Source organism: Ptiloglossa arizonensis, chromosome 13 (assembly GCF_051014685.1).
Source record: "Ptiloglossa arizonensis isolate GNS036 chromosome 13, iyPtiAriz1_principal, whole genome shotgun sequence".
Lineage (NCBI taxonomy): Eukaryota > Metazoa > Arthropoda > Insecta > Hymenoptera > Colletidae > Ptiloglossa > Ptiloglossa arizonensis.
In genome coordinates this window covers 8,076,732-8,102,555 of record NC_135060.1, presented here as the reverse complement: position 1 = coordinate 8,102,555, position 25,824 = coordinate 8,076,732, and the positions used below count along the sequence as shown (strand labels likewise).

Here is a 25,824-nt window from a genome sequence, read left to right as displayed (position 1 = left end):
TCTCGCTCGCGACACGGTGCAATTTTACGAGTCGAGCTGGGTTACGAACGTCGGGGTTATTGGTGCGTGACGATCGTCGCGAAGACGCTCGTTCAATGAGAACGAACCGTGCGAAAATCCACAGGGAAAACCGTGACTAAAGCGAGACTCGCGTTGTTGTTGTGTCCCTCCTTGTGCTCGCGATACGTTCTTCCTAGTCCTACAAGTTTATCGCCATTTTTTACACCGAGTAAAACATCATCCGCACGTGAAAAGAGAAAAAGAAGAAAGAACGATATCTCGACTCAGCGCGCAACGATTAACCAAAAGGAAGAGAAATTCCACGGTTACTTCAATTCTCCGTGAAGTTATCGTTCGAAGCTCGTAATTCTTTTTTTTTTTAATTCTTCCAACGAGAAACGACTCCACGAAGCTACCAGCCCTGCAATTGTTCCTTTCTTTATTTTCATTTTTCCGTTCGTTGTTCGATCGATCGTGCATTCACTCCGTCGCGGAAATTTTCGTACGAACCTCTCAACACTCGGCTGCCTTACTTTCCTCGCGGTTTATTTAACCCGTTCGATCGGAAATCGTTTCAAGAGCGCCAATTAACGAGAACCATCGCCGCTACGACGTCCGTTCTCGATTAATCGCTCGCCGATGAATGCGCCCGGTTAATTCTCGCGAGAAACGGAACGTTCGTCCCTCGTCCCGCTTTACCAACCCGATCATTTTCCCTCTTGGACGATAATTAGCGTTTCGCGCGGGCTGAGCCGCGATAACGGCCGACCCTGCGCGAAGATAATCGCGAACGCGCGGACAGTGATCTTTGTATCGTCGCACGTGCGACGCATCTTGAAACGAGCTGAGAAAAACGATTATCTTCGATTCAATGAATTGTAAATTGCACTTTCGTTTCGAGCACTGCCGATCGAGCGTTCGGACCGTGTTCACGATGATCGATCGGTTGCGAGTCACGCTCGATCGTTCTTCGAGGTTTTTCGCGCGTGTTTTTCCCATGCGAATCGACCATCGGTTTTCTCTCTTCTACCGATTATGCGCGTGGACGAGAATCTCGATCGGAGGAACGAAAGAATTCTTTTTTTCGAAATTAGTCCGAGGGAGTTTGAGAATTTTTGCGCATTGGGTCCGATATCTCGTGTTTTTTTTTGTTTTTTTTTTTTGTGTGTGTGTTATATATAATATTCTTTGGAAGATTTAAAGGCTTTGTTGGTTTGCGAATACTTTAATTATTGATAGTAGTAATAAATGGAACGCAGTGAATGTGGAACTTGGTTTCTTGGGAAATTGAACTCGTTTTTTCTTGGAAAATTACCGAGTTTTCGATATCGAAGGGATAAAATCGTGTAGGTTGTTAACGAATATAGAAATAGTATTGTTCGAGAATAGAAGTGTAATGGTTGATAATAGTAATATATAGAACGCAGTAAAGGTAGAATTTGGTTTCTTGAGAAATTGAACTCGTTTTTTCTTGGAAATTTACCAAATTTTCGATATTCAAGGAATAAAATCTAATAGGTTGTTAACGTATATAGAAATGATATTGTTCGAGAATAGAAGTGTAATGATTGATAATAGTAATAAATAGAACACAGTGAACGTAGAACTTGGTTTCTTGAGAAATTGAACTCGTTTTTTCTTGGAAATTTATCGAGTTTTCGATACTCAAGGAATAAAATCGAGTAGGTTCTTAACGAATATCGAAGTAACATTATTCGTTAATAGCGTCACGGAGGGTAATGTCTAATCGAATCGCCTAAATTGAAATAAATTGAACACAAACGAACATTCGAACGATATTGTTCGGTATAGTTTGACGAATACTTTGGAAATCGAACATATTCGAAAGTGGAGAATCGACCGACTGTAATTTCAATAATCGAAACGAATATTATTCGCGTCCCGTTATTAATTGCGAAGAATCCGCTCGGCACGAAATCGAATCGAATAAATTAAACGTTAACGAACCTCGAAAACGATATCGTACGAAGCAATAATACGACAAACGTATCGCGAACGAAACTTATCCACTAAGCTTGGAATATCGTCGAGTCGCTATCTATTTTTAATTCACAGTAACGAATTTCGTTGGTACATCAATTAACGCGTTATTTTGCTCGAAGCGAATCAAAATCCAAGCCGACATTGACCTGTGACATTCGGCCAATCTTTCGAATACTTTTCTGCGTTGCACCGCTCGGATATTTTTGCGAACAATATTTTCACAATTCTAGCCTTACCCGTGCGCCTCGATAATTAAAATGACCGAATAGTTGATCCCGTGTGTGTTAATAACGCACGAAGAGTGAACGAAATTAAACTTGCGAGATATCGAACGAAGAAATTGAAACGAAACACACCGCGTAACCGAATTCGGTCCATTTATTTATTTATTCGTTATACGCGACGCAATTTGTTAGTTCGATCGTGAATTTCTCTCGTGAATTTCGCTAGTGCACTCTTATTAGGTTGTCCAATAGGTTCGTGTGGTTATCAACGAATAGAAAATTTGTATATTTCGAAACTACTCAATAACATTGCAATCTTAATTATTCGTTATACGTGACACAACCTGTTAGTTCAATCGTGAATATCGCTCGTGCACTGTTATTAGGTTGTCCAATAGGTTCGTGCGGTTATCAACGAATAGAAAATTTCTATTTTCTCGAAACTACTCAATAACATTGCAATCTTATATTCTCCACCATAGTTCACACTCTCGCAATTTTTTTCAATATCTGGTAATTGTTCGAAGAAAAATATCCCTCCTTAAAGCAAACAAACTGTTGTTCTCTCAGAAAGACACACTTCTCCATAAACAACAGAAATACTATAAATTCTTCTACAGCTTCGAGAGCAGTATCGATAATAAATACCTCTCAATGATAACTCACAGAGCAACGCGCCCTAAAAATGTTCCTTTTCACCCGCTGGGATCATTTTGAATCTTCCTCGTTACCTTTTCGACGCGAAACGAAAACTTCCGAAACGTTTCACGAAAACTTCCCAAAACGAAAAGCTCTCGTCTCGTATCCAGTACACAACAAACGAGACAATCGTTATCAGAGAAAATTAATTACGAAACGAAGACCGCGCGAGCCCGTTGGACGACTTAGTATCTTCGTTTGTTTCCTCTCGAAATAAAAGTCCAGGGTAATTCAGTGTTCCAAAGGGCGTGTAATCCATCAGGCAAGAAAAGGACGAGGCTTCGACGCGGTGGTTTCAAATGAAGTCGCGGTACCAGGTTCCGCGTATGGACAACGAGCCACGCCCGAGATCGGGGCGAAGTTTCGTCGTTTCGATCGGGCCGAAATAGTGAACGATAAGTGCCGATGAAGAAGACAAGGAAACAGGTCGAATCAAACGCGGAACATCGACACGTTTGTCGAACGATCGTCGATCCGGTCGACGGATCACACGGTGCATCCACGGTGCAGTGAATCGGGTTCGAGACACGCGCGAACACCGAACGATTGCAACGATAACAAGTTGGTCGTGTCGCGTATCGAATCCGCGTAACACTGTTTTCTCATCCCGATTTCTCGCGACGTTTCATCTACGACGAATCGACGAACGACCTGTGTGATCGTCGTTCGCCGCGTAAAATTGTTTAATCGATCAACGGTGACCGTACGATTCCCGAAACACGAACGAAAGAGAACCACTCACGAACCAGTAGGAAACGTACGCTGTTCAAACGGAGCCAATTACACCGTACGCCGCATAATGAAGTTCCTGGTGAAATACTACGACTTCCTAACCGTCAAGTTTTCCACGGTGAGGCTTCAACCTGTAGATAAGACCTTCTTAGACGCATCGCTTTAGCCGTAGCGCCGTGTACCACCTTGTAAATCATCCGTTTCCGTACATCCGGCATCCACGAACGAAAGTAACGCGCAAGACGGATACGGGGATGTAATCGTATTGCTTCGTTGCGTTCTCGAATCTCGTACTCGATAACGCATGGTCTCCAGTTTTACGTAACGTGATTTCTTTACTCGAGTTATGAGCACGGGGCGAAACTAACGAAACGACTCGAGAGAAAGAGAGAGAAAGAGAGAGAAAGAGAGAGATGTATATATGGGGAGAAAGAAAGAAAGAGAGAGAATTATTTTCTCCAGACGATCGAATCTCGCGAGCGACGATTTTAACTGTACCTGGAATAATCCTTGGTTGAATCGAATTATATTTTTCTTTTTTTTTTCTTTTATTTTTATTTTATTTTTTTCCAACGAGAATTTCACGTGGAGAGAATCGAATTGGATTAATTCAGGTTATTCCAGTTTTGTTTTCGTACGTCGTTGATGCGGTTCTTGTTTAAATTTAGCTCTCCGTTGAAGAAGAGTGTATTTTTAACCTCGGATTACACGTTTTTGGAATTTTTCTTATTTTTCTTTTTTTGCCATCGCGCGTTTCTAACACGAATATAATCTGGGTTCAAGGAACTTGTTTCCAGGACGATTAACGTCATTTGTAGTTTCTTTTTTAAATTCAGAATACAGTGTTCGTTGTTATATAGAAACTCGAGCGAAAAATACGCGAATTACTCGATGTATTCGGTCAACGGAATATCGAGGCTACGAATCATTGCTTTTCAGCACCGCATGCGAGTATGTCACAAGTATGTATTAAGAATCTTACCAGCAACTTTCAACGAATTGCATGCACGCTTGATCGTTCTTCTACCTCGAGAAAAATAATCATGATGCACGAGACGTACGAAACGATCGTAATATTTTAGACGATTTGGTTATTTAGTCGGTAATTTCGTTCTAAAAAGTAGAAATTTAACAATTAGAAACGAATTAGAAACGAAGTAACGGTTAAGGAATGATCGTGACTAATTGGAAAAGAGGTAACGGTTCAGAAAAAAAAGGAAAACTTTCTTGAAAACTTATTTTAGATAATGTTCCATAGAATTAAGAACGATACGGTGCCCAACGATTTGTTTGCGCTCTCTGTAAGAACTTGCTCACGAATTTTTCTCACCAGACCCACGCGACTCTACGAACCACTTACATCGTTATTTTAACAATTTAAATATAGTGGTAGCGGTCATAAATGTAGTCGGGTCTAAAAATATGTGGCCGAAATTTGTCAGTTTCTTACGTTGGAAATAACTTAAATAATGCCTCCTCGATTCGTTTGGAATTTTTTCCCAAAGTTTTACCATAAATTGCCCAAAATTAACGCAACGGTAATCAGAACACCAAATGTGTATGCTCCGCGAGGAGATCTCTCTCTTTGGTTAATTTTCCAAGGAATACGCAAGGCGAGTTTTTTTTTCGAGGTTATCCAGCATCCCGAGAAGTGTTTCTTCTCTCGTCTTTTTTGGGAGACGCCTCTTGCCATTGGTCCGTTGTCAAGGCAACCGTTTCGAACATCTCCAACGTGACGCGTCTCCAGCTCTACATCGATACAGAGACTCCATCTCCAACTCGAGAAAATAAAAAAAAAACAAGTCATGGAAAATTTAATATCGAAAGAAGTATAAATTAAATTGTCAAATGTGTTTGCACGTTTTTAAAATTCAAAATTTTCAACGTCTCATGAACAATACTATTCTTAACACCGTGCAAACGTAGCACTTACCATGAGTCTCGTGCTTAACATTGGTTACTTTCACATTCGATGAAAAATCAATGAACGTGTACTCTCTTAACGTACTTTTACAACTGTGTCGTTCGTGTAGTAAATTTCTATTGCAGCGATTTAGAAACTTTTCAATCGTATTGAAATAGAAATAACCGGACACCTTGAACTTTACGAGTTTCAGTGAATAAGAATTATTCGAAAGGAACGTCGATAAATTGTTTCGTCGACCGAGAAGAATCTTGCGAGAAGATGGGGCTGTAACTGTGGAGGATTAATATTTTTCTACGCGTACGAATTTCTCGTGTACAACGAGAAGATCCAGAGACTTATGTAACGATCCGATATAATGATAGCGAACGCGCGAAATAAACTGTCGTTTCTATCGACTCTGTCGCGAACAGAAAGAAAAACGTCTCCTCGTCGTGGCGTGGGACGAAACGAGCGATCCACGCACAAGGGAAGATGAACGTTTCGTTAATCGAATTTCCTCGCGCGAAACAACCGATGTTTTCGCCGCAATATCCGCCCAGCTTCCGAGAAGGAACGATCCGCCTCGATACCTAAGAAAAGTCTCAAGGATACGTTGGCTGGCGAGATATCGACCCGAGCGTGTTCCTTCTCTCTCTCTATCTTTCTCTGACCCCTCTATTCCTTTCTCTCTCCCCTCTCTATCTCTCCCTTTCACTCACTCACTCGTCGACTCATCGAATCACCAACTATCTACTCATTGGGTCATCAACTTAGCAACTTGTCAACTCGTCGACTCATTGACTCGCAAAGTTACCAACTATCGACTCATCGACTCGCAAATTTACCAATTCATTGACTTGCAAACTATCCAACTATCAACTCATCGACTTATCAACTTGTCAACTCGTTGACTCATCGATTCGCAAAGTAACCAAATATTAACTTTCCAACTATCGACTCATCGGCTCATCAACTTATCAACTTACCAACTTATCGACCCATCGACCCGCAAACTTTCCAACTATCAACTCATCGACTTATCAACTTGTCAACTCGTTGACTCATCGATTCGCAAAGTAACCACCTATTAACTTTCCAACGTTGACTCATCGATTCGCAAAGTAACCATCTATTAACTTTCCAACTATCGACTCATCGGCTCATCAACTTATCAACTTACCAACTTATCGACTCATCGACTCGCAAACTTTCCAACTATCAACTCATCAGTTTATCAACTCGTAAACTTACCAACTGTCGATTCACCAACTCGCAAAGTTACCAACTATTAACTTATCAATTCGCAAGCTTTCCAAGTATCAACTCATCGGCTCATCAACTTATCAACTTACCAACTTATCGACTCGTCGACTCATAGACTCGCGAACTTTCCAACTATCAACTCATCAATTTATCAACTCGTAAACTTACCAACTGTCGATTCACCAACTCGCAAAGTTACCAACTATTAACTTATCAACTCGCAAGCTTTCCAAGTATCAACTCATCGGCTCATAAACTTACCAACTTATCAACTCATCGACTCATCGACTCGCAAACTTTCCAACTATCGACTCGTAAACTTACCAACTGTCGATTCACCAACTCGCAAAGTTACCAACTATTAACATATCAACTCATCAACTCGTCAATTCATCTACTCATCGACTCGCAAACCGACCAACTATTAACTCATCAACTCGCAGACTTACTCATTAACTTCCCAACTCATCAATTCACAACTCACCAACTCACCAACCCATCAACTCGCCAACTTGTTAACTCTCTGAATCACTCTCTCAATCGCTTGCTGAGTCACTCGCTCGTTCCGTTCACTTGCTAACTCACTCCCTCTCTCTCTCTCTCTCTCTCCACTGACGTATCACGGCAACCGAGATGGTTTAGACGACGCAAGTGCAGGAGTGGTTGCCTCGAGTTTTATTAGGGAGACCGACAAGCCGCGACTTTATCGATAATTACGCGCGTAAGAAGCGGCTCGACGATAATGGAGCATCCGCAATACGCGACGACCTTTCCGATATCCCCACATGAAAGAATGGCATTATACGCGAGTGTAACCCACTAGACGTTCCCTGGACCACGCGTTAATCGTCACCGCTGATCGCGGCCAGCACCGCTACCGTTCGAATCGTTTTCGTTCGACGGTGATCGTCACTTCCACTGAATAATAACTTGGATGAATCGCAAAAATTCGTAATACAACGACCGATCGTTTCTACGCGTCCGTTATCTCGAAAGGGAGGGAACGAGCACGTAGCCCCTCGTAAAATCCGTACAGATGTTCTCAGCGCGGAAAATATTTACGAGACGTCTCTGTGTTCGTCTCGGGTCGTCGCCTATCGGGACTTTGCTCGATAATTGCGAGTAGATTTTCACTTTCTCGTTCAGATATCGTTACGTCGAATACTCGAGAAACCAATGGCTACGCGCAAGGTGCGAGATTAACCTCTACTACGATCCATAGACAACTACTCGCGATTGGTCTCGTATCCCTGTGCGTACACTTCGATTTAACCTTAATTGATTCGTTCTTTCCCCGAACCCACGACTAAAAACCTGAATTGTTTCTCCTCACTTCGAGCCAACTTTCTTTTCGCGTACATCTGGCCTTGAATCCCCCATCGCTCGTAACCTTCATTGTCTTCTTATTTCATACACTTTCTTTTCCTTTCTAATTTTTTATCGCGATTATTCGCCGTTTCTTCGTCTACGGTAGATTAGGGTTAAAGATGCACTCCCATCCGGTGTCGTCGTTTTTACAACGATCCTCGCCGCGAATTATTGTTCGTAATTGTCGATCGATACGCCTCTCGAAACTTTGCACTCGCAACTTTTTATCTTCGATATTATAATCGCAAAGTTTCCATAGTATACTAATTTTAATTGACACAATTTACCTGGTTGGATTCGTAAAGTACGAAACGCGAAATTGAAAAGGATTTTCAATTCTATTGATCCATTATACTTCCAAACGTAGTTACAAGGTAAAAAGTTAACAAATTGTCCATTTCTACGAAAGATAGCAAAGAAAACTTCCCTACATCTATATACCATAGATGAAGCATTCATATAATTCGATATTTCTTTTTCTCACAGTACGATAAAGACGTTTCTTCATAAATCTCGATATTTTCGATATTGCGCGCAAGACAATTAATAATCACGAATATTCTCGTGTATTCTCATCGATAGGAATCTTTCTATCCGCGTGTACGAAATTGAATGGGTATTCTTGGTTCAAGATCGAGCACTTTAATTCGGTGCGCAAGGGGTTAACGCTTTGCTCGCGGAACAAAAGCGAGTCGGAGCCATCTGTGACGTTTTTCATTTTCTGTTCCGCGAACGATGGATTTGCCCCTTGTTTCGTCGAGTATCGCGTATCACGAAAGATCGAAAGAGTGTTTCGTCGTATCGGTGAGGTTCGAGCGAGTACCGTACAACTTTAACAAATTGGAAAGACTGAACGTTACGCGTTATCGTCCTGGGTAGCGTTAACGGGGTAATTATCGTTAATATCCCGGCTTCCCAAGCTCGCGGCGCCAACAATAGCGGTTCTCGTCGATCCGAGAACGCGAGCTAACTTTCTGATTCAATTGCTCGCTTAAACGGCCGTTTATTTAATCGCTGTTTAACGAGATTATTATGCTATCCCTTTCACCGCTCGGGACGTACTTAGCGGGTGTTCGAGCCGAGAATTTTCCGTAATTTTTACGAACACTCCGAACAAATCGACCGACGATAAAAGAAACATGGACGATTTCACGCGTGGCGGGAAACGACGATACGATTTCGATGTGTCATCGATCTTCGAACGTTAACAACTTCTAACGCTTGCGTTGACTCTACGATTTGCGTTAATTATCGAGCGGGCTAATTTTTACGCCGTATTTGAAATATTCTTTGTATAGGGTCTACTAACAAGTGTCAACTCGTGAATAAACTAATAATAATAATGATAATAATAAATTATATTTAGTAATATAGTAATAAATTAACTTTAGTAATATAGTACTAAATTAACTCCAGTAATATAGTAATAAATTAAGTTTCTGGTAATATGGTAACATAATAATAATAAATGAACACTAGACCGTTTTGGAATAAATTTCACCCTTATAAATAATCGATTCGTGCCTCGGTCATTGAAATAATTTCCATCGGTGCTTTGGTCATCGAAATAATTTCCGTCAGTTTGTTATACGTATCTCTGCCGTTTGTCAGATAGCCGGTGAATTTTCTCGCGGAACAAATACGGTGATTTCGACGCCGTGTAATCGACAATGCTTTCATTGAACTCTTCTGGCGTTTCGAAGCGCGTATCCGCTGAACGATGTTGAAGTGGTCGAAACAAATGGTGGCCCAAAGAGCCTAGGCACGGTGAATGAGCCTCGGGAGGGTGAATTTCTCGACTCGATGAATCTTAGCTTTGGCGGCTTTTTTTTTAATCAAACGCAAAACGCATACGGCGTTCGATGTGTTCTCGGAGACCATGGTGCTTACTATTATTTTATTTTTATTTTTTTATAAGGTTATAGAGTCAGGTTCCACTGTTTCGAAGTTCGTACTCTGATACGCGCAAATACGATGCATTCGATAGGAGAAACAATAATACTTACCGAAGTACAATAATACTTACTGACGAAACAATATTAGTCGACTAATATTTAAGGATAATAATAATAAAGCAATTTAACGATTTCTCTTTTCTATAGTACAATTGGTACACCTACGGTTTCAAAAATACAAGAAGATTGTTTTTTAGGTAACTCACGACACGATTGTCACGCGATCAAAGTTTCCAAAATTTCCGCGAATTATTCACCAACAAGTTCGCGATGCAATTAGGTATTCGCGATGATAATTTCCCAAAATCTAACTCAACTGTTCATTGAAAGATCCAAGTGTCTTTCAAAATTGGGACACAATCGCGTAAAAACTATTATACGTTCGTGAACCTATTATACGTTGCCAATGGGACGTGCTCCAATAACTTTCCGATAAAACATTTTCCGAACGTAACTCGGTACGTAAATTTTTTACTTACTCGACCTCGTTGATACGTTGATACAAACTCGGCACCGAGCTTCTCGGACACCCTGTATATGCAAAACTCGTCTCGACGAACCGTGGCGAGTTTTAATCGGTCGATCGACGCGATGACTCGCGCTCGCGCGAGGCGCGATTAGGTTGCAGGAATCTATCGCTAATCGACTGTCAATTTGCAAATAAACGTCGCTCGTGCGCGCGCGACGCGTAAAAAAACTCGAGAACCTCTCTCTCTCTCTCTCTCTCTCTCTCTCTCTCTCTCTCTCTCTCTCTCTCTTTCTCTCGTCAGCTTTCGTTTTGTTGGAAGCGCGCGGCTCGGGGATTTGCGCGCCGACGCGGCTTTCATAAACGATGCGAGCGAGGTTCGACGCGAAGAATTTTACCGCGTTAAATCGGTCGAAGTGACAGCGCGGTGTGCGTTTCAGATAAACGGCCCCATTCAGCCAGCAAATTATTCACGCAGCCGATTGTTGTTATTAACGACGACTCGTACGCGGTGGATTTTCTTTTCTTCTTGCCTCGCGGTTCGTCGATCAATCACGATCGATTCGACGGTTTTAATTGTTCCCCCTCGTGGAACTCGCGCGAATAACAAACATTCCAGATACGAGTTTCCACTCCGTCGATCGACTGAGCTAATCTGGAGCTTCGTCGCGGATAGAGTTCGTTCTAGAGGTATAGTCGAAGATCTAGAGGTATATTTGGACGAAAGTTCAAATTCGTCGAGCAATTACGATCGATTTCAATGTTTTTAATTGTTCCCCTCGTGGAATTCTCGCAAGTAACAAACATTCCAGATACGAGTTCCTACTCCGTCGATCGACTGAGCTAAGCTAGAGCTTCGTCGCGGATAGAGTTCGTTCTAGAGGTATAGTCGAAGATCTAGAGGTATATTTGGACGAAAGTTCAAATTCGTCGAGCAATTACGATCGATTTCAATGTTTTTAATTGTTCCCCTCGTGGAATTCTCGCAAGTAACAAACATTCCAGATACGAGTTCCTACTCCGTCGATCGACTGAGCTAAGCTAGAGCTTCGTCGCGGATAGAGTTCGTTCTAGAGGTATATTCGGAGATTTAGAGGTATATTTGAACGAAACTTTGTTCGTCGATCAATTACGATCGGTTTCAATGTTTTTAATTGTTCTCCTTGTGGAACAGTCGCATTCAAGATACGATTTTCAACTGACCTAACCCAAACCACTCAAGTTTTGTCGTGGATAGAGTTCGTTCTAGAGGTATACACGGAGATTTAGAGGTATATTTGAACGAAACTTTGTTCGTCGATCAATTACGATCGGTTTCAATGTTTTTAATTGTTCTCCTTGTGGAACTCTCGCATTCGAGATACGATTTTCAACTGACCTAACCCAACTCACTCAAGTTTCGTCGCGGATAGAGTTCGTTCTAGAGGTATACTCGGAGATCTAGAGGTACACTTGGACGAAACTCTATTCATCGATTAATTACGACCGATTCCATAATTGTAATTGTTCCCCTCGTGGAACTCTCGCAAATAATAAACATTCGAGATACGAGTTTCTACTCTGTCGATCAACTGACCTAATCTAGAGCTTCGTCGCGGATAGAGTTCATTCTAGAGGTATACTCGGAAATCTAGAGGCATATTTGAACGAAACTTCACTCGTCGATCAATTACGATCGATTCCATAATTTTAATCGTTCCCCTCGCAAATAATAAACATTCGAGATACAAGTTTCTACTCCATCGATCGACTGACCTAGCCTAGAGCTTCGTCGCGAATAGAGTTCGTTCTAGAGGTATACTGGAAGATCTAGAGATACACTAGAGACGAAACTCTATTCATCGATCAATTACGATGAATTCCATAATTTTAATCGTTCCCCTCGCAAATAATAAACATTCGAGATACAAGTTTCTACTCCATCGATCGACTGACCTCACCTAGAGCTTCGTCGCGGATAGAGTTCATTCTAGAGGTATACTCGAAGATCTAGAGATACACTAGAGACGAAACTCTATTCATCGATCAATTACGATGAATTCCATAATTTTAATCGTTCCCCTCGCAAATAATAAACATTCGAGATACAAGTTTCAACTCCATCGATCGACTGACCTAGCCTAGAGCTTCGTCGCGGATAGAGTCCGCTCTAGAGGCATACTGGAAGATCTAGAGATACACTAGAGACTCGAATAGTGGCGATCAGAATTTTTGAAAAAGTTCCCACATTTGTCAGGATTGCCTATCGCGCGTACCGGTGACAAATAGCGCCACCATCGCGAGAACTCGATTTACGAGCGAGCGGAAGGACTCCTCTCGCCTCGCTGACATCGCTCCGAGAGACATTCTTGGTAGGCCCTTGCGCACCTTACGAGTCCTCGACTCGAGTATTTATCCGCGTGGAAACCGAGCCGCGTTGAGTTTCGAGTATCGTACGTAAACATTACCGAAATTCCCGTGTTTGAGCGCGTTATAACCGAAAACGTAACAGTTCACTGGTAATCGAGTATCACGACTTTGCACTTCACGATCTCAAGTGCATAGGGCGCGGCCAGGTGGACGGAAGTCGCAACGTTCGAAAAACTGTCCAACGAGTGAACGTTTCGTCGATCCTCTAACAACCGTACAGTCACCTATTCGCCACGATTGTTCGTTCGAACGGATCGAAACGACTCCACGGGTGCAATTTAGATCCTAAACGAGTCACAATTCGTCGACGATCACAATTAAGTGCGAGCGATCCCTTCACCGACGAAGACGAGTCGTCTCGTCGCTGGAAAGTTACTCCGCGTTTAGCGAGACGAGTTTAATCGATCGTCTAAGAAAAAAAAAAGAATCTTGTTCGAAAATATCTTCCTATTGGACAAGTCGAGGAACAAGTCGCGAAAATTGAACGATCGTACGGAAAAGTATCGTTCGGTATCTGGAACACGAAAGTAACGAGCACGTAACGTTTCTCTTTTCTTCGTTCACTCGTTCGAACGTCTTTAATCGTACGTCACGCGCCCGTTTCATACTTCAACGATTATTTCTATTATTTGTTTCATCGTATCGCGCGCGTAGCCAAGGCTAGATTCGAAAACACAGATTCGACCGCATCTCGCTTCATCTGCATATCTTATCTCGATTTTACATTCGCGATGCATGTTTACCTTTTACCTACAGCACGGGATACGTTGCGCAACGACCAAGGCATCGGATAAACAAACATTTTTCGTGTTTTTTTCTTTCTTTCCAGAAGCAAATTGCGCGATACTGAAATTTGCGCATAAATTAACGCGAGTTCCCTCGTTATCGATTACACGTGCACACGAAACGCGTTTCTGGTACACATTTGACGGCCAAGTGCATAATCGAGTTCGTTGCAACGATGGTGTACGCAACGATCGAAATTCGTCGTGAATAAGTGCACGACGAAACGTTACCGTACTCCTCGTTGCACGTGAGTTGGCACTATCGTGTCAGATCCCGTGCCAACTCGACATTCTTCAACGATCCAGAACCAAGGGGAACGCGCTAATCACCGCTACAATTTTTGTCGAAGCTTTCGCGACCGACAATTTCCATTTCCACACTCGTGGCCGGCGAATACTACACAGGACGGTGGTTATCCATCGTACGGGAACCAGGTTTCCCGCTCTCGCTTTCGAACGAACCTCTCGCGAACGAGAGTCTTTTCCCGCGCCGGTTAATTGGACGACAAGCAAACAAGCTGAGAGGATCTCGCGTGACCGCGTCTAAGCTTCGTAATCGAGGGGAACTTTCATCGGTATCGTGCAATGGGTCCTTCTTTGCAACGAAAATGCATGAAACGTCGAATTTTCAAAGTTACACAAGAGGCTTACAAAGAAATATGTTAAACATCGACAAGCACAATTCGAATCGTACGGACACTTCAAAAAATTCTAGATCGAAGTTCCAGGTCGAAAGAATTCCATAGATTTATGAACGCATCCTTGTGTAGGTTAATTAAATTTAATACTCCGATCAAGATTTCTCAATAACTTAGATTTTTCACTAATCTACATTTTACGTATCAATATTCCGTCGATATACTTTTATTGGTCGTTCGATAAAACTGTTAGTTTCCAGCTCAAAATTACTGCAGTAATATAGTCCTGAAAGTACTTAAAAAAAAGAAAAGAAATTGATACCTGAGCTAGTACAATTAACTTCGTTCAGTTTTTACAAAATATAAACCTAACGATAAACGAGCCCTGTGCTGGAAATTGAACTGCTAACGAATTTAATTTCCATTCGCGTTACGATCGATACACTTCTTTTGTCTGTACTAGTTTCTGACAATTCTACACTCCTATTGACTTGCAGCGGTACGAAGAAATTGTATAGTTACCAAGATACGCGAAATAAATGTAAGAAGTATTTTCGATTAATCGGATTGATTAATCCCTCGAAATTGATTAATCCCTCGGATTGATTTCAAGCCGAAAATAAAATTCTACGGAAGAAATCCTTCGATCGCGTTGCTTTTCGTAAAGAGAAACGACGAGGCGCGTCAGTGTGTGAAAATTACCCGAATTTTCGCGATGGTTGTCACCGGTGTGTCCGTTGTCACGTTGAATCTGAAAGAGTGACTCGGTGCCAGAGTTCCGTCGTGGGGCTCGTATTCACTGTCAATTTGTTTCGCGGCGAGAAGAGAAGTTTTATCGGAGCCGGTCATTATTCTTTGCAAGCGGAGGCACAAAGAGCACGGCGGGAAATGACAAAGGCCCAATGAACTTTATCAGCGCGTGGCGGGGTGCAGTGACACGTCGATGCAATTTGTCAGTCGTTGCACCGTCGTCGCGTCGTGCCTCCTCTATGAAAATTATCCGGCTGGAACGCGGCCAATAAAATGCTCGGGAGAGAGAAGTTTCGCTCCCGAAACGAATATCAAACTCGCTTCTCGGTTTCGTTCCGTGCTGAATGAAAACGAGACCACGAACGGGAGAGTTTCGAATACCTTTGGCTTTTCTTCGTCGCCTGCGATGCGATGCGAAGTGGGAGACGGAGATACGGAAATTTACCGATTATTAATAATCGTTGAATCGTTCGTTGAACGAGAACCGAGGGGATGAAAATCGTTGAATCGTTCGTTGAACGAGAACCGAGGGGATGAAAGTTCGTCACCCAGTTGACTCGTGATCGGCTTTTTTTTTTGTTCGCGACACCTTCGTGTACAAGGTGAAACAATCTTGCGTGTAAATTACTGTAGGAGAAATACACAACGGGGTGACGTTGTTTATTTAACGTAAACGTTCCTTGTACGTTCAGAAACGCAATATTTGCTCGCTGGATGTTGTAACGTAGAAGATTCGAAGAAATTTCAGGGTTGGAGTATTCGATAAAATTGTACGATGGATTATTTGGTACGATAATACGGGTGAGGTTTGATTCTTTGTTGATCTTTTGTTCAATTATTACAAGAAGAAAAGATTTCGTAGATATGTACGCGAGTTAATGCTGGAACTACCGATTGTGAATGTACTCCTGTTCGTACCGAACTGTATACTTATATTCGAAGTTAAATGGGGAAAGGGAAAATTAATTTACTAGTACCATTAGTTGCCTATTTTTATAACTGTCCGTGAATAGTATAGGCAAAGACACAGTCGATGATTGAGTAATTTGAAAAAGAAGTTTGAAAAGAGTCAAATTTATCTCTTTGGTTGTTCTACTGTTTATTAGTTGTCTATTTTGATAATTGCCTGTGAATATTATAGGCACCGTTGATAATTGAGTAATTTTAAAAAGAAATTTGAAACAAGACAAATTTAATCCTTTGCTAATTCTAATTGTCTATTTCAATAATTGTCCACGAACATTGTAGGCAAAGGCACTATTATTAACTGAGTAATTTTAAGAAGAATTTTCAAACAGGTCAAATTTAATGCTTTGGTAATTTTAATTGTCTAGTTCAATAATTATAGGCAAAGGCACTGTTGATAACTAAGTAATTTTAAAAAGAAATTTGAAACAAGACAAATTTAATCCTTTACTAATTTCAATTATCTATTTCGATAATTGTCCACGAATATCGTAAGCAAAGGCACAGTTAATAACTGAGTAATCTTAAAAAGAAATTTGAAACAGATGAAATTTAATCCTTTCCCAATTCTAATTGTCTACGAATATCGTAGGTGCAAAGGCACAGTTAATAACTGAGTAATCTTAAAAAGAAATTTGAAACAGATGAAATTTAATCCTTTCCCAATTCTAATTGTCTACGAATATCGTAGGTGCAAAGGCACAGTTAATAACCGAGTAATTTTCAGAAGAAGTTTGAAAGAAAACAAATGAACCCCTTTGGTAGTTCCACTGTTGAGAGACCCTCGAGGCAAGTAAGCGACCGAACTCGCTCAGCTACTACAGTACGCTCGCAAAGAGATTGCGTCTAGAGTTACGGGGGCTCGTATTCGTTCAATGGTCGTTTCCTCGTGCACGAAGTGAACGTGTATCCGTTCGTAACTCCAGATGCAATCTCGTCGCGCGTGTATCATAGACGTCGTCTCTAAGAAAACATTACGAGAGGACCGTTACCACAAGGAGACCTTTATCGAGGATGATTCTTCTTCTTGTTTCGTTCAAACGGATTCGATAAACGCGTACGGTCATCGAGAGACGAAATAAGACTTCACGCGTCGAGAAAACCATGTCTCGCGAATTATCCTTCGATCGTTAACAAACGATACTACAACCGTCGAAACTTACGCGCGAACGTATCTCGATGAACTCGTGTTGCAATCCATCGATTAACATTTTGCAATACGTACCAAGAGAGCAACCAGTAGCGTGATTAATCGTGAACCGAGCCGACAGTTCGTACAGGCGCGAAAGAATTTTTTTAACTTTTTCGACGATGGAAAAAGGACATTGACCCACGACGATCCATTCGAGTGTAATTTCACTCGAATCGACTCCACTTTGAACTCGCTACTGAATACATATTTCGAACTGCCTCTTCTTTCGTTGTTAATCGGCTGTCGGTCTCTCCGTGGACAAAGATCTAACCTTTCCTCGTTTCGAATGTCTACAAACGAAACCTCGGGTACATGAAAATTATTGCGTTTTACACACGCACGACGATTCGTACGGATTTAATCGTTATATTCATAATGAACGGATTTATCGATCGATTAACGATTTGTCTCGTTTGATTGTTTCAGGTGAGTAGGCGCCCCAAAGAACGTGCATCTCTCTATCAAGAGACGGGGAGGGTGAGTTAACTTTAGTTGAAACCGTAGTGGAATTAGATCGTAGGTAGCAACCGTCTTCGAGCATTAGGATTCAGGTGTGGAAAAATTCGTCGATCGGTGGAGGGGAATACGATTCGAGAATCCAGCTTCGAATCGTCGACGATCCGATCGACCAATTCTTTCCGTTTCTAACAGGATTAGAGGTAAGGCTGAACGAAAGGTATACAACAAAAAGACGGTATTGTCCTTTCGAGGATCGAGGATCCTCTTTAATACACGCGTTCGAGAACTATCGTTTCAACGATGCGTTCGATGTATTCCCAAAGATTTGTTTATTTTTAGTTTTATCGAATTGGTGCACTGATCCGTGTAAGTGTAATTTCTTATACCACGATTGAAAAATGTTGAGTTTGTATTCTTCTTCTAATTTGTCCAAGAATTGTATTTATAGATTGTATTATTTATCAAAGTATGTCGAAACTAGTCGAAAGAACTACCTTTTTGTTTGGAAGATATATTCAAGATTATCCCAAGAATTTGTTTATTTTTATTTTTATCGTTGAATTGGTACACTGACTTGTGTAAGTGTAATTTCTTACACTACGATTGAAAAATGTCGAGTTTGTATTATTCTTCTTCTAATTTGTCCAAGAATTGTATTTATAGATTGTATTGTTTATCAAAGTATGTCGAAACTAGTCGAAAGAACTACCTTTTTGTTTGGAAGATATATTCAAGATTTTTCCAAGAATTTGTTTATTTTTATTTTTATCGTTGAATTGACACACAGACCCGTGTAAGCGTAATTTCTTACACGAAAATTAAAAAATGTCGAGTTTGTATTCCTCTTTCAACTTCTTTCTCGCTTTCTCAGCATACTGGGTCGTTTACTTCTGCACGTAATTTTTTCAACATTCTAAACGATACAAAAATCTATAAAAATTCCGAAAAGTTTATTAAAATCTCTAGTATCAATACACATATATTACAAGTGGTGCGCAAGTTTTCTTTTAGCGAAAGAAACAGAGTAGTACATCCCCTTCGAAGAAAACTGAACCTTGAAATTCCCTTTGGAACCCCATATACCCAGCGACCCCATATACCTACCAAGGATTAATTCCTTGGACAATTATGTTTATAGATCATTCGTTTACCAATTATTGTCGAAATTAGTCCTTAATTCTACCATTTGAGGACCCCATCGTTTCGACGTTACACGCGATGTCTTCAAACGCGTAGCGTCTTTCACCTACGTAGGGAAACAACGATACACGTTCGATTATCATGCAGGTTACGTTACGTGGAACAGGAAGGGCCTTTTAACAATACCTTCGTGTTCGTTCGACAAGTATCCGTCCACGAATGCGTCGAAAACGTTTATCGAACGACCAAAGCGTTCGTCTATTCACGATCCAAAAATTGAATACAAATGGAAATACGTTGCTCGAGTAACTGATTTCTTTCTCTGTGTGTACACACACGTGTACACCCGTTGTTCTTGTAATAACCACCGGGATCGTTTAAGAAGGTTTTCGTCGCGATTGGTTCTCGATGAAACGCGAAATCGTCGTAATTAAGATCGTAGAAATTTCGTTCGTCCTGAGAACGTTTACAACGAGAAGAGGATTCGTAGTAACATCGTTGCCTCGAATACTTTTCAAATTGGACGAAAGGAGCGCGTTGAATAATTCATTCATCGGCGGTTTAATGTATCCTTTCACTGAACTCGTTCACCGGGTACGAATATTTTTCAATTGAAAATTTTGCGAAAGTCCGCACGCTCTGAAAAATTTTGCTCGCTAGAGAGCACCCCGACGCGCTGAAACAACATGGATTTCTATGTTGCCAAGTGGACTGTGAAAATAAATTCCACGAAGAAGAGGAATGGGACGTTACGGTTACACGGTGTAAGTATAAATTACTTATCGAGTACCCGGAGGAGAAACGTGACAATTCGAGGGACAAAGTTTCGACGCGCGAGGAAGTTCGATGTTGTTTTCGTCTTCGAGAAATTGTACACGGTGTCTCGTAATTTAAGATACTTCTGTATGGTCGTTCAGAGTAGGAAAATAAATCGAAAGTACGGGGTAACTTTTTTTCTTTCCTACGACCCGTTGTTCTCGAGAAAACCGACAATTTTGATTGTCCTTCGATCTCGGGAAACATTGCGAGTCGTAATCGGTCGGACGTTTCGATCGACCTTCGTAAAGTTCGAGTGTAAGAAATTATTCGACATTGTGTACGTTTTAGTTGCTCGTAGTATCGTATAACCTTCGATCGAAAATTGATCTTTCTTTTTTCTTAGAATACTATCTCGACGAATGTGATTTCGTTTATTCGTACTCGTATCAATTCTAATTGATACTCGAGGATACATAACTGGAACTTTTTTCTAAGATTAGTTTACTTTTAGTGCTGTTATCGATTGGAGAATCCTTGAAAGTATTCTCCATGTAGTTGTAATAGTCCTTTTCTTGGTATTCGAAAACTACTCCTAGAGGATACATAATAACTAGAACTTTTTTCTAAGATTAGTTTACTTTTGATGCTGTTATCGATTTAATAATCCTTGAAAATATTCTTCATTCCACTGTACTTATAATAGTCCTCTTCTTGGTATTCGAAAACTACTCCTAGAGGATATATAATAACTAGAACTTTTTTCTAAGATTAGTTTACTTTTGATACTGTTATCGATTGGAAAATCCTTGAAAATATTCTTCATTTCATTCTACTTATAATAGCCCTCTTCTTGGTATTCAAAAACTACTTCTAGAAGATACATAGTAACTGGAATAACTTTTTTCTAAGATTAGTTTACTTTTGATACTGTTATCCATTTAATAATCCTTGAAAGTATTCTTCATTTTATTCTACTTGTAATAGCCCTCTTCTTGGTATTCGAAAACTACTCCTACAGAATACACAATAACTCTAACATTTTTCTAAGCTTGCTTTACTTTCGATACTATGTTCAATCGAAGAATCCTTCAAAACATTCTCCATTTCACTCTACCTACAATATCCCTCGTCTCGTTACTCGAAAACCATCCCAAATCGCATTTCCCCGAAATCGAGGAGACATAGAAAAATAAAAATTCCACTCCACTCTTTCGATCAATTTTCACGCGCGGGACGATTACGATTGTCCTTTGTCGCGCGAACATTTACCGAACACCTGGTCCCTTTTTCAAAGTCTCGCGTACAACCGACGAATCACCAAGCGTGAAAGACCCCCATTCAACCTGCACAAAAAGAAACGTTGATATTCCACGTTGGCAATCCGTCGTGGATCGTGTCTCGCGTTTACGATGGTCACGTAATTTCGTTGCATCGCTGCGCCACCACGAGACTCGCGCTAACGAAGACGAATCAATTATGTAAGCAAGTAGGTCAGAAAGGTTCACGGTCAATTTCGCCCGTGGGATTGTGTACGTACTGTCGCGACCATGATCACGCTGCGCCAGTAACTGGATCCTTGGATGTTTTCCTCGCGGATCTAAACGATCCAATTCCTTGAACCTCTTTCTCCGCTGAGCTTTACCAGCGACCGCCTCGAAATGCAAACTTCAACGCGAACACCGAGATTCGACTCGGTTTATCAACAACTTTTCCTCTAATACGCAACAGCTTCAACGTTCCACTCCCGTTGTTGTTCGGTGTTTGCGAAACTTGCGTAATCTCGAACTTTGCCGGACGTTGAATACTCCTTTTACAATACTTGTATCAAATACGCGAGTATTCTCGATTATTCAATCGCTAGGAATTGTTACTCGGAACCTCGACGAGTCGTTTCTCGTTTGGTGTAAAATGTAAGATATGTTAAGGAGAAGAGAAAAGAAAAAGAAAACGATTCGTTGAGATTTTAACGTTCGAATTCGTTTCTCTATAGATTATTTACTATTTGTAATACGCACAATCTATGGCTCGTTTACCCTCGTTCGTTTCTGCAATTCGAATGTGGGTCGCGTTGAAAAACCGCTCGTCCGCACCGTAACGTCCCCGTTTCGGTTCGAAATTTGTCCGCGATTCCGTCGCGCGCAAACAATAATATTCCCGAAAATCGGTTCCAATCGGTTTAAAGCGCGGTACGCGATCGCGCGAAAGTATAAATTGCATCGATGATCAATACGACGCGATCGTCGCGACCGGTACCAATTCGAATTCGTTTCAATTACGGATATTAGATGTTTCGGTAAACACGAACCCCCGTGGCATCGGATCGATAGAGAACAGAGTATCGGGGGGGAGGAGGGAATTTAAAGGGTATAGCGTTCGCTCGGTGGATTAATTTCATTAACGTGGATTCACGAAGCAAACCTTGGAGCGAATGGCTCTTTCTCGATCCAATATCGTAAGCGAGTCTCTTCTGTTTATTACGTATTGTGTGGAAAGAAGGTCACCGAGTCTAAGCGAAATCAATTGGCCACTCGAGGCTACTTAGTAGCTATCCCCACCCCGGAGACTAGGTCGTTCCCCCACCGCTCTAATTTTCATTTCGTCGCGTAAGCCTGCAGCCGTGCACTACGTTGAAATTGTGATCGCGCTCGTATTCGTAGAAACTGCTTTCGATAACTGTACAGGGTGTACATTTCGAATTTGACCATTGTTCTAATCTGAGTGCGTGAATATTAAAAATTTTCAAGGAATGTTTTTTTTCTTTTCATAAAAATTGAAAGTCGTCTTCGTATTAATGTTTCTCCAAGAGATTTGTAGATTTAGCATCATTTTATGGATACAGTAGAACGAATTCTCGAATTCGTCTCGATGTCAACTACGACTCTAAGAAATTAAACTTGGTATCTTTCGAATTTAATTATTGTTCTAATCTAAGTACGTGAATATTAAAAATTTTCAAGGAATGTTTTTTTTCTTTTCATAAAAATTGAAAGTCGTCTTCGTGTTAATGTTTCTCCAAGAGATTTGTAGATTTAGCATCATTTCATGGATATAGTAAAGCTCTGAAAAATTAAACTCGGTGTCGTTTAAGAAGTCTGGATAATTTTGACCATCTTTGAAAATTTCTAATTGAAACGACAATTTTTTAAAATATTTCTCGTTAGACCAGCGTAGATACTCGAAAAAAAAGAAGGAAACGACAGTCAAACTCAAATACACCCTGTGTACTCGATTCTCTCCTGACTACGATGAAACGTTGTATTTTTATTTCTACAAAAAAAAAGTTACACATTTTTATCTTTCCATTTCAACGTTCTGCGATTCTTTTTTGTCCCGTCGAGTGACGTACGTTTTTCAAAATTCCAAAAAAAAAACTTGAAAAGTCACGATACACCAGGATTGGTTGACAAATTTTTTACTTGCCCTGGCGAGTATCGTGCTATTCTAAAATTCAATCTTCTAACACCTTATCCTCCGAGATTCTCTACCATTTGAAAATCCAAAAGATCCAACGTGCTTCTGTGCAACGTTTAATGGTAAATCTTTCCGAGAGGAACGAATTCCACTGGATTAACCAATGCATCGAATCGTAACGGGGAATCCGAGCGTGTCGTAAGTAATCGTTATCGTACGACGCGACATTTAACGCCCAATGAAAAGAAAAGGAAATGTTCGGGGAAACGTGGTCATAATTGAGCTGAAAATGCTCGATGGTTCCCTCTCTATCGACTCGATACGAAAATACCTCGATTTTCCCGTTTCCGTGAGCGCGTTTCACTCTCTCGAAGATATTTCCCGTGTTTACGGGAAACCGTAAATCCAGCCGCGGTTATCTTCGTTTCCTCGTTCTGGATTTCGTGTCTGTGCTCAAAATATACGAAAGATAAGGCCACCAGGTAGTCGTGCCGGTAACAAAAAAACTCGATGCACCGTGGTGTAGCAGTTCCTTTTGGCTTACGGCCAGATTTGCTTTCCGCGTAACAGGAAAACTTTTGTGCATTGCAACGCGATGGGTTATTACCGTGATCCGGCGAGAATTGTGCAAAAAGTTCAACGACGACCTCAGGCCCGTATCGAGACTCTCGTGCGACCCGAGTGCGTTCGTGGATACTCGCGATACCATTACGAACGAAAAAATAATAATCGTAATAGTCATAATTTTAATTTAAGTTATACCGGACTATTTTAATTTAATTTTTTTTACAAGAGATAAAATTTTTTATCGTTTGACTTCTATCAATGGTTACTCATTCCGGTGACTTGTACGTCGAGTTTGTATTCTTCATTTAATATAGTAGATCATTGCGTTTGTAGATTATTATATTGTTCGTCGAAGAGTGTCGACATTCCACTTTTAAAGTATCAGATTGTTACGTTCGTAGATTATTATATTATTTATCGAAGAGTGTCGAAATTCCATTTTTAAAGTACCAGTTTGTTACGTTTGTAGATTATTATATTCTTCGTCGAAGAGTGTCGAAATTCCACTTCTAAAGTACCAGATTCTTACGTTTGTAAATTATAATATTATTCATCGAGGAATGTCGAAATTTCGAAATAGAAGTGCAATTCATTTTCCACAGATCGAGCAAAGGATCGAGGAAAATACCGAGTCGCGCGTACGAGTACGAATTACGAGTTGTTTCGTCATCACGGTTTAACGGATCGACGAACGACAGAATTGTTCCCGAAAGAAAAGAAATGATGACTTCTTTCACCAGTTTAGTTATCACATCGATCGTTATCGCGCGAAAGGATCGAGCAGTCGACGATTGATTTATTAAATACGCGCGAGACATTGTGAACGTTTAAGGCATTCCGAGCAAGTTCGTTTGAAAAGTTTGCAAACGAAACGGTACACGCTCGAGAAGTAATCGCGAAACAAGACGCGGGGGATTACAGCAAACAATACTCATTGTTGGCAAAACGAACCTGTTGCCGATCCACGTCACGCTTTTCACCGCGATCGATACGTTTGTAAATATGACGTATAGGTTTAGTGCCGGCTGAGCGTGGACGTTTGATCGGTTGCGTATATAAAGTTTACCGTCACCGTGAGATAATGGCCGTGTCTGATTAAACCAATGTCGCTGAAAGTGTCTCGTTAAGCCAACAGGCTCGTAAATTCCCTTGCTTGTTCTCGCGCCAATCGAACCACGATGTACACGAATCTTTGCAATTAATTCGAACAATGAGAAAGCAGCGACGATACGGCGACTTAGAAAATCGGCTTCGCTGCTCGCTCGAAAGAAAGCGATGCCGAATTGCAAGCGGTATACACGGTGATCGATATCGATTCGAAATGAAACTGTGATAAATAATCTCATATCGAAACACGTTAGTTGTAGTATATCGACAAATGCGGTATAGACGATGGTTGATTTAAATATATTGGAAAGAAAAGCGTGTTAAATAATCGAATGATAATATCTCGATACACATAACCTCTATATTTGCACGCGAACAATGTTGCATTCGATAAGTTTGTGGACAGTGATCGTACAAACTGGATTCTATATAAAAATATAATGTGAAATTCAATATATTGACAAATGCAGTATAGACGATGGTTGATTTAAATATATTGGAAAGAAAAGCGTGTTAAATAATCTAATGATAATACCTCGATACACATAACCTCTATATTTGCATGCGAACAATATTGCATTCGACAAGTTTGTGGACAGTGATCGTACAAACTTGATTCGATACAAAAATATAATGTACAATTCAATGGTTGGACCTCGATAAATGTAACCTCTATATTTCTACTCGAACCTCGTTAGTTGCATTCTATCGACAAGTTTATTAAGTTGATCAAAATCGATTCGAAAGAAAAGCGCAACAATTTCACAATGGGTCCTCGATAAACGTTAACCTCCATATTTGCACACCCCGTTACCTGCATCGTCATAGTGAGTAGGTAGGGAGGGGACGGTCGCCTAGCAACAAGTGACGCGTACGTGAACTTTAACCTCTCGGAGCGCACCGATGCGCGTACTTCGTTTAATTTTAACTCGTTGTAAATATTGCGACGAGAAAAGTTGCTAATTTCGTGCACGCTCTCGGTACCGTACGTTTATTTCGAAACGAACCTCGTTACCGAGATTAA

The 25,824-nt window shown here is 40.9% G+C and overlaps 1 protein-coding gene across 3 annotated transcripts in view; it reads left to right on the top strand.

The window, feature by feature from the left end:
• Positions 1 to 25,824, top strand: part of LOC143154062 (uncharacterized) — a 419,640-nt gene that overhangs the window by 246,418 nt on the left and 147,398 nt on the right. For 2 of the 3 annotated variants that reach the window (XM_076325838.1, XM_076325837.1), the window contains exon 3: positions 17,784 to 17,834. The exons of the other annotated variant lie outside the window; for it this stretch is intronic. In XM_076325838.1, coding sequence (XP_076181953.1) covers positions 17,784 to 17,834 — 51 coding nt within the window. The remainder of the gene's footprint in view (positions 1 to 17,783; positions 17,835 to 25,824) is intronic. 3 annotated transcript variants of the gene reach the window in all.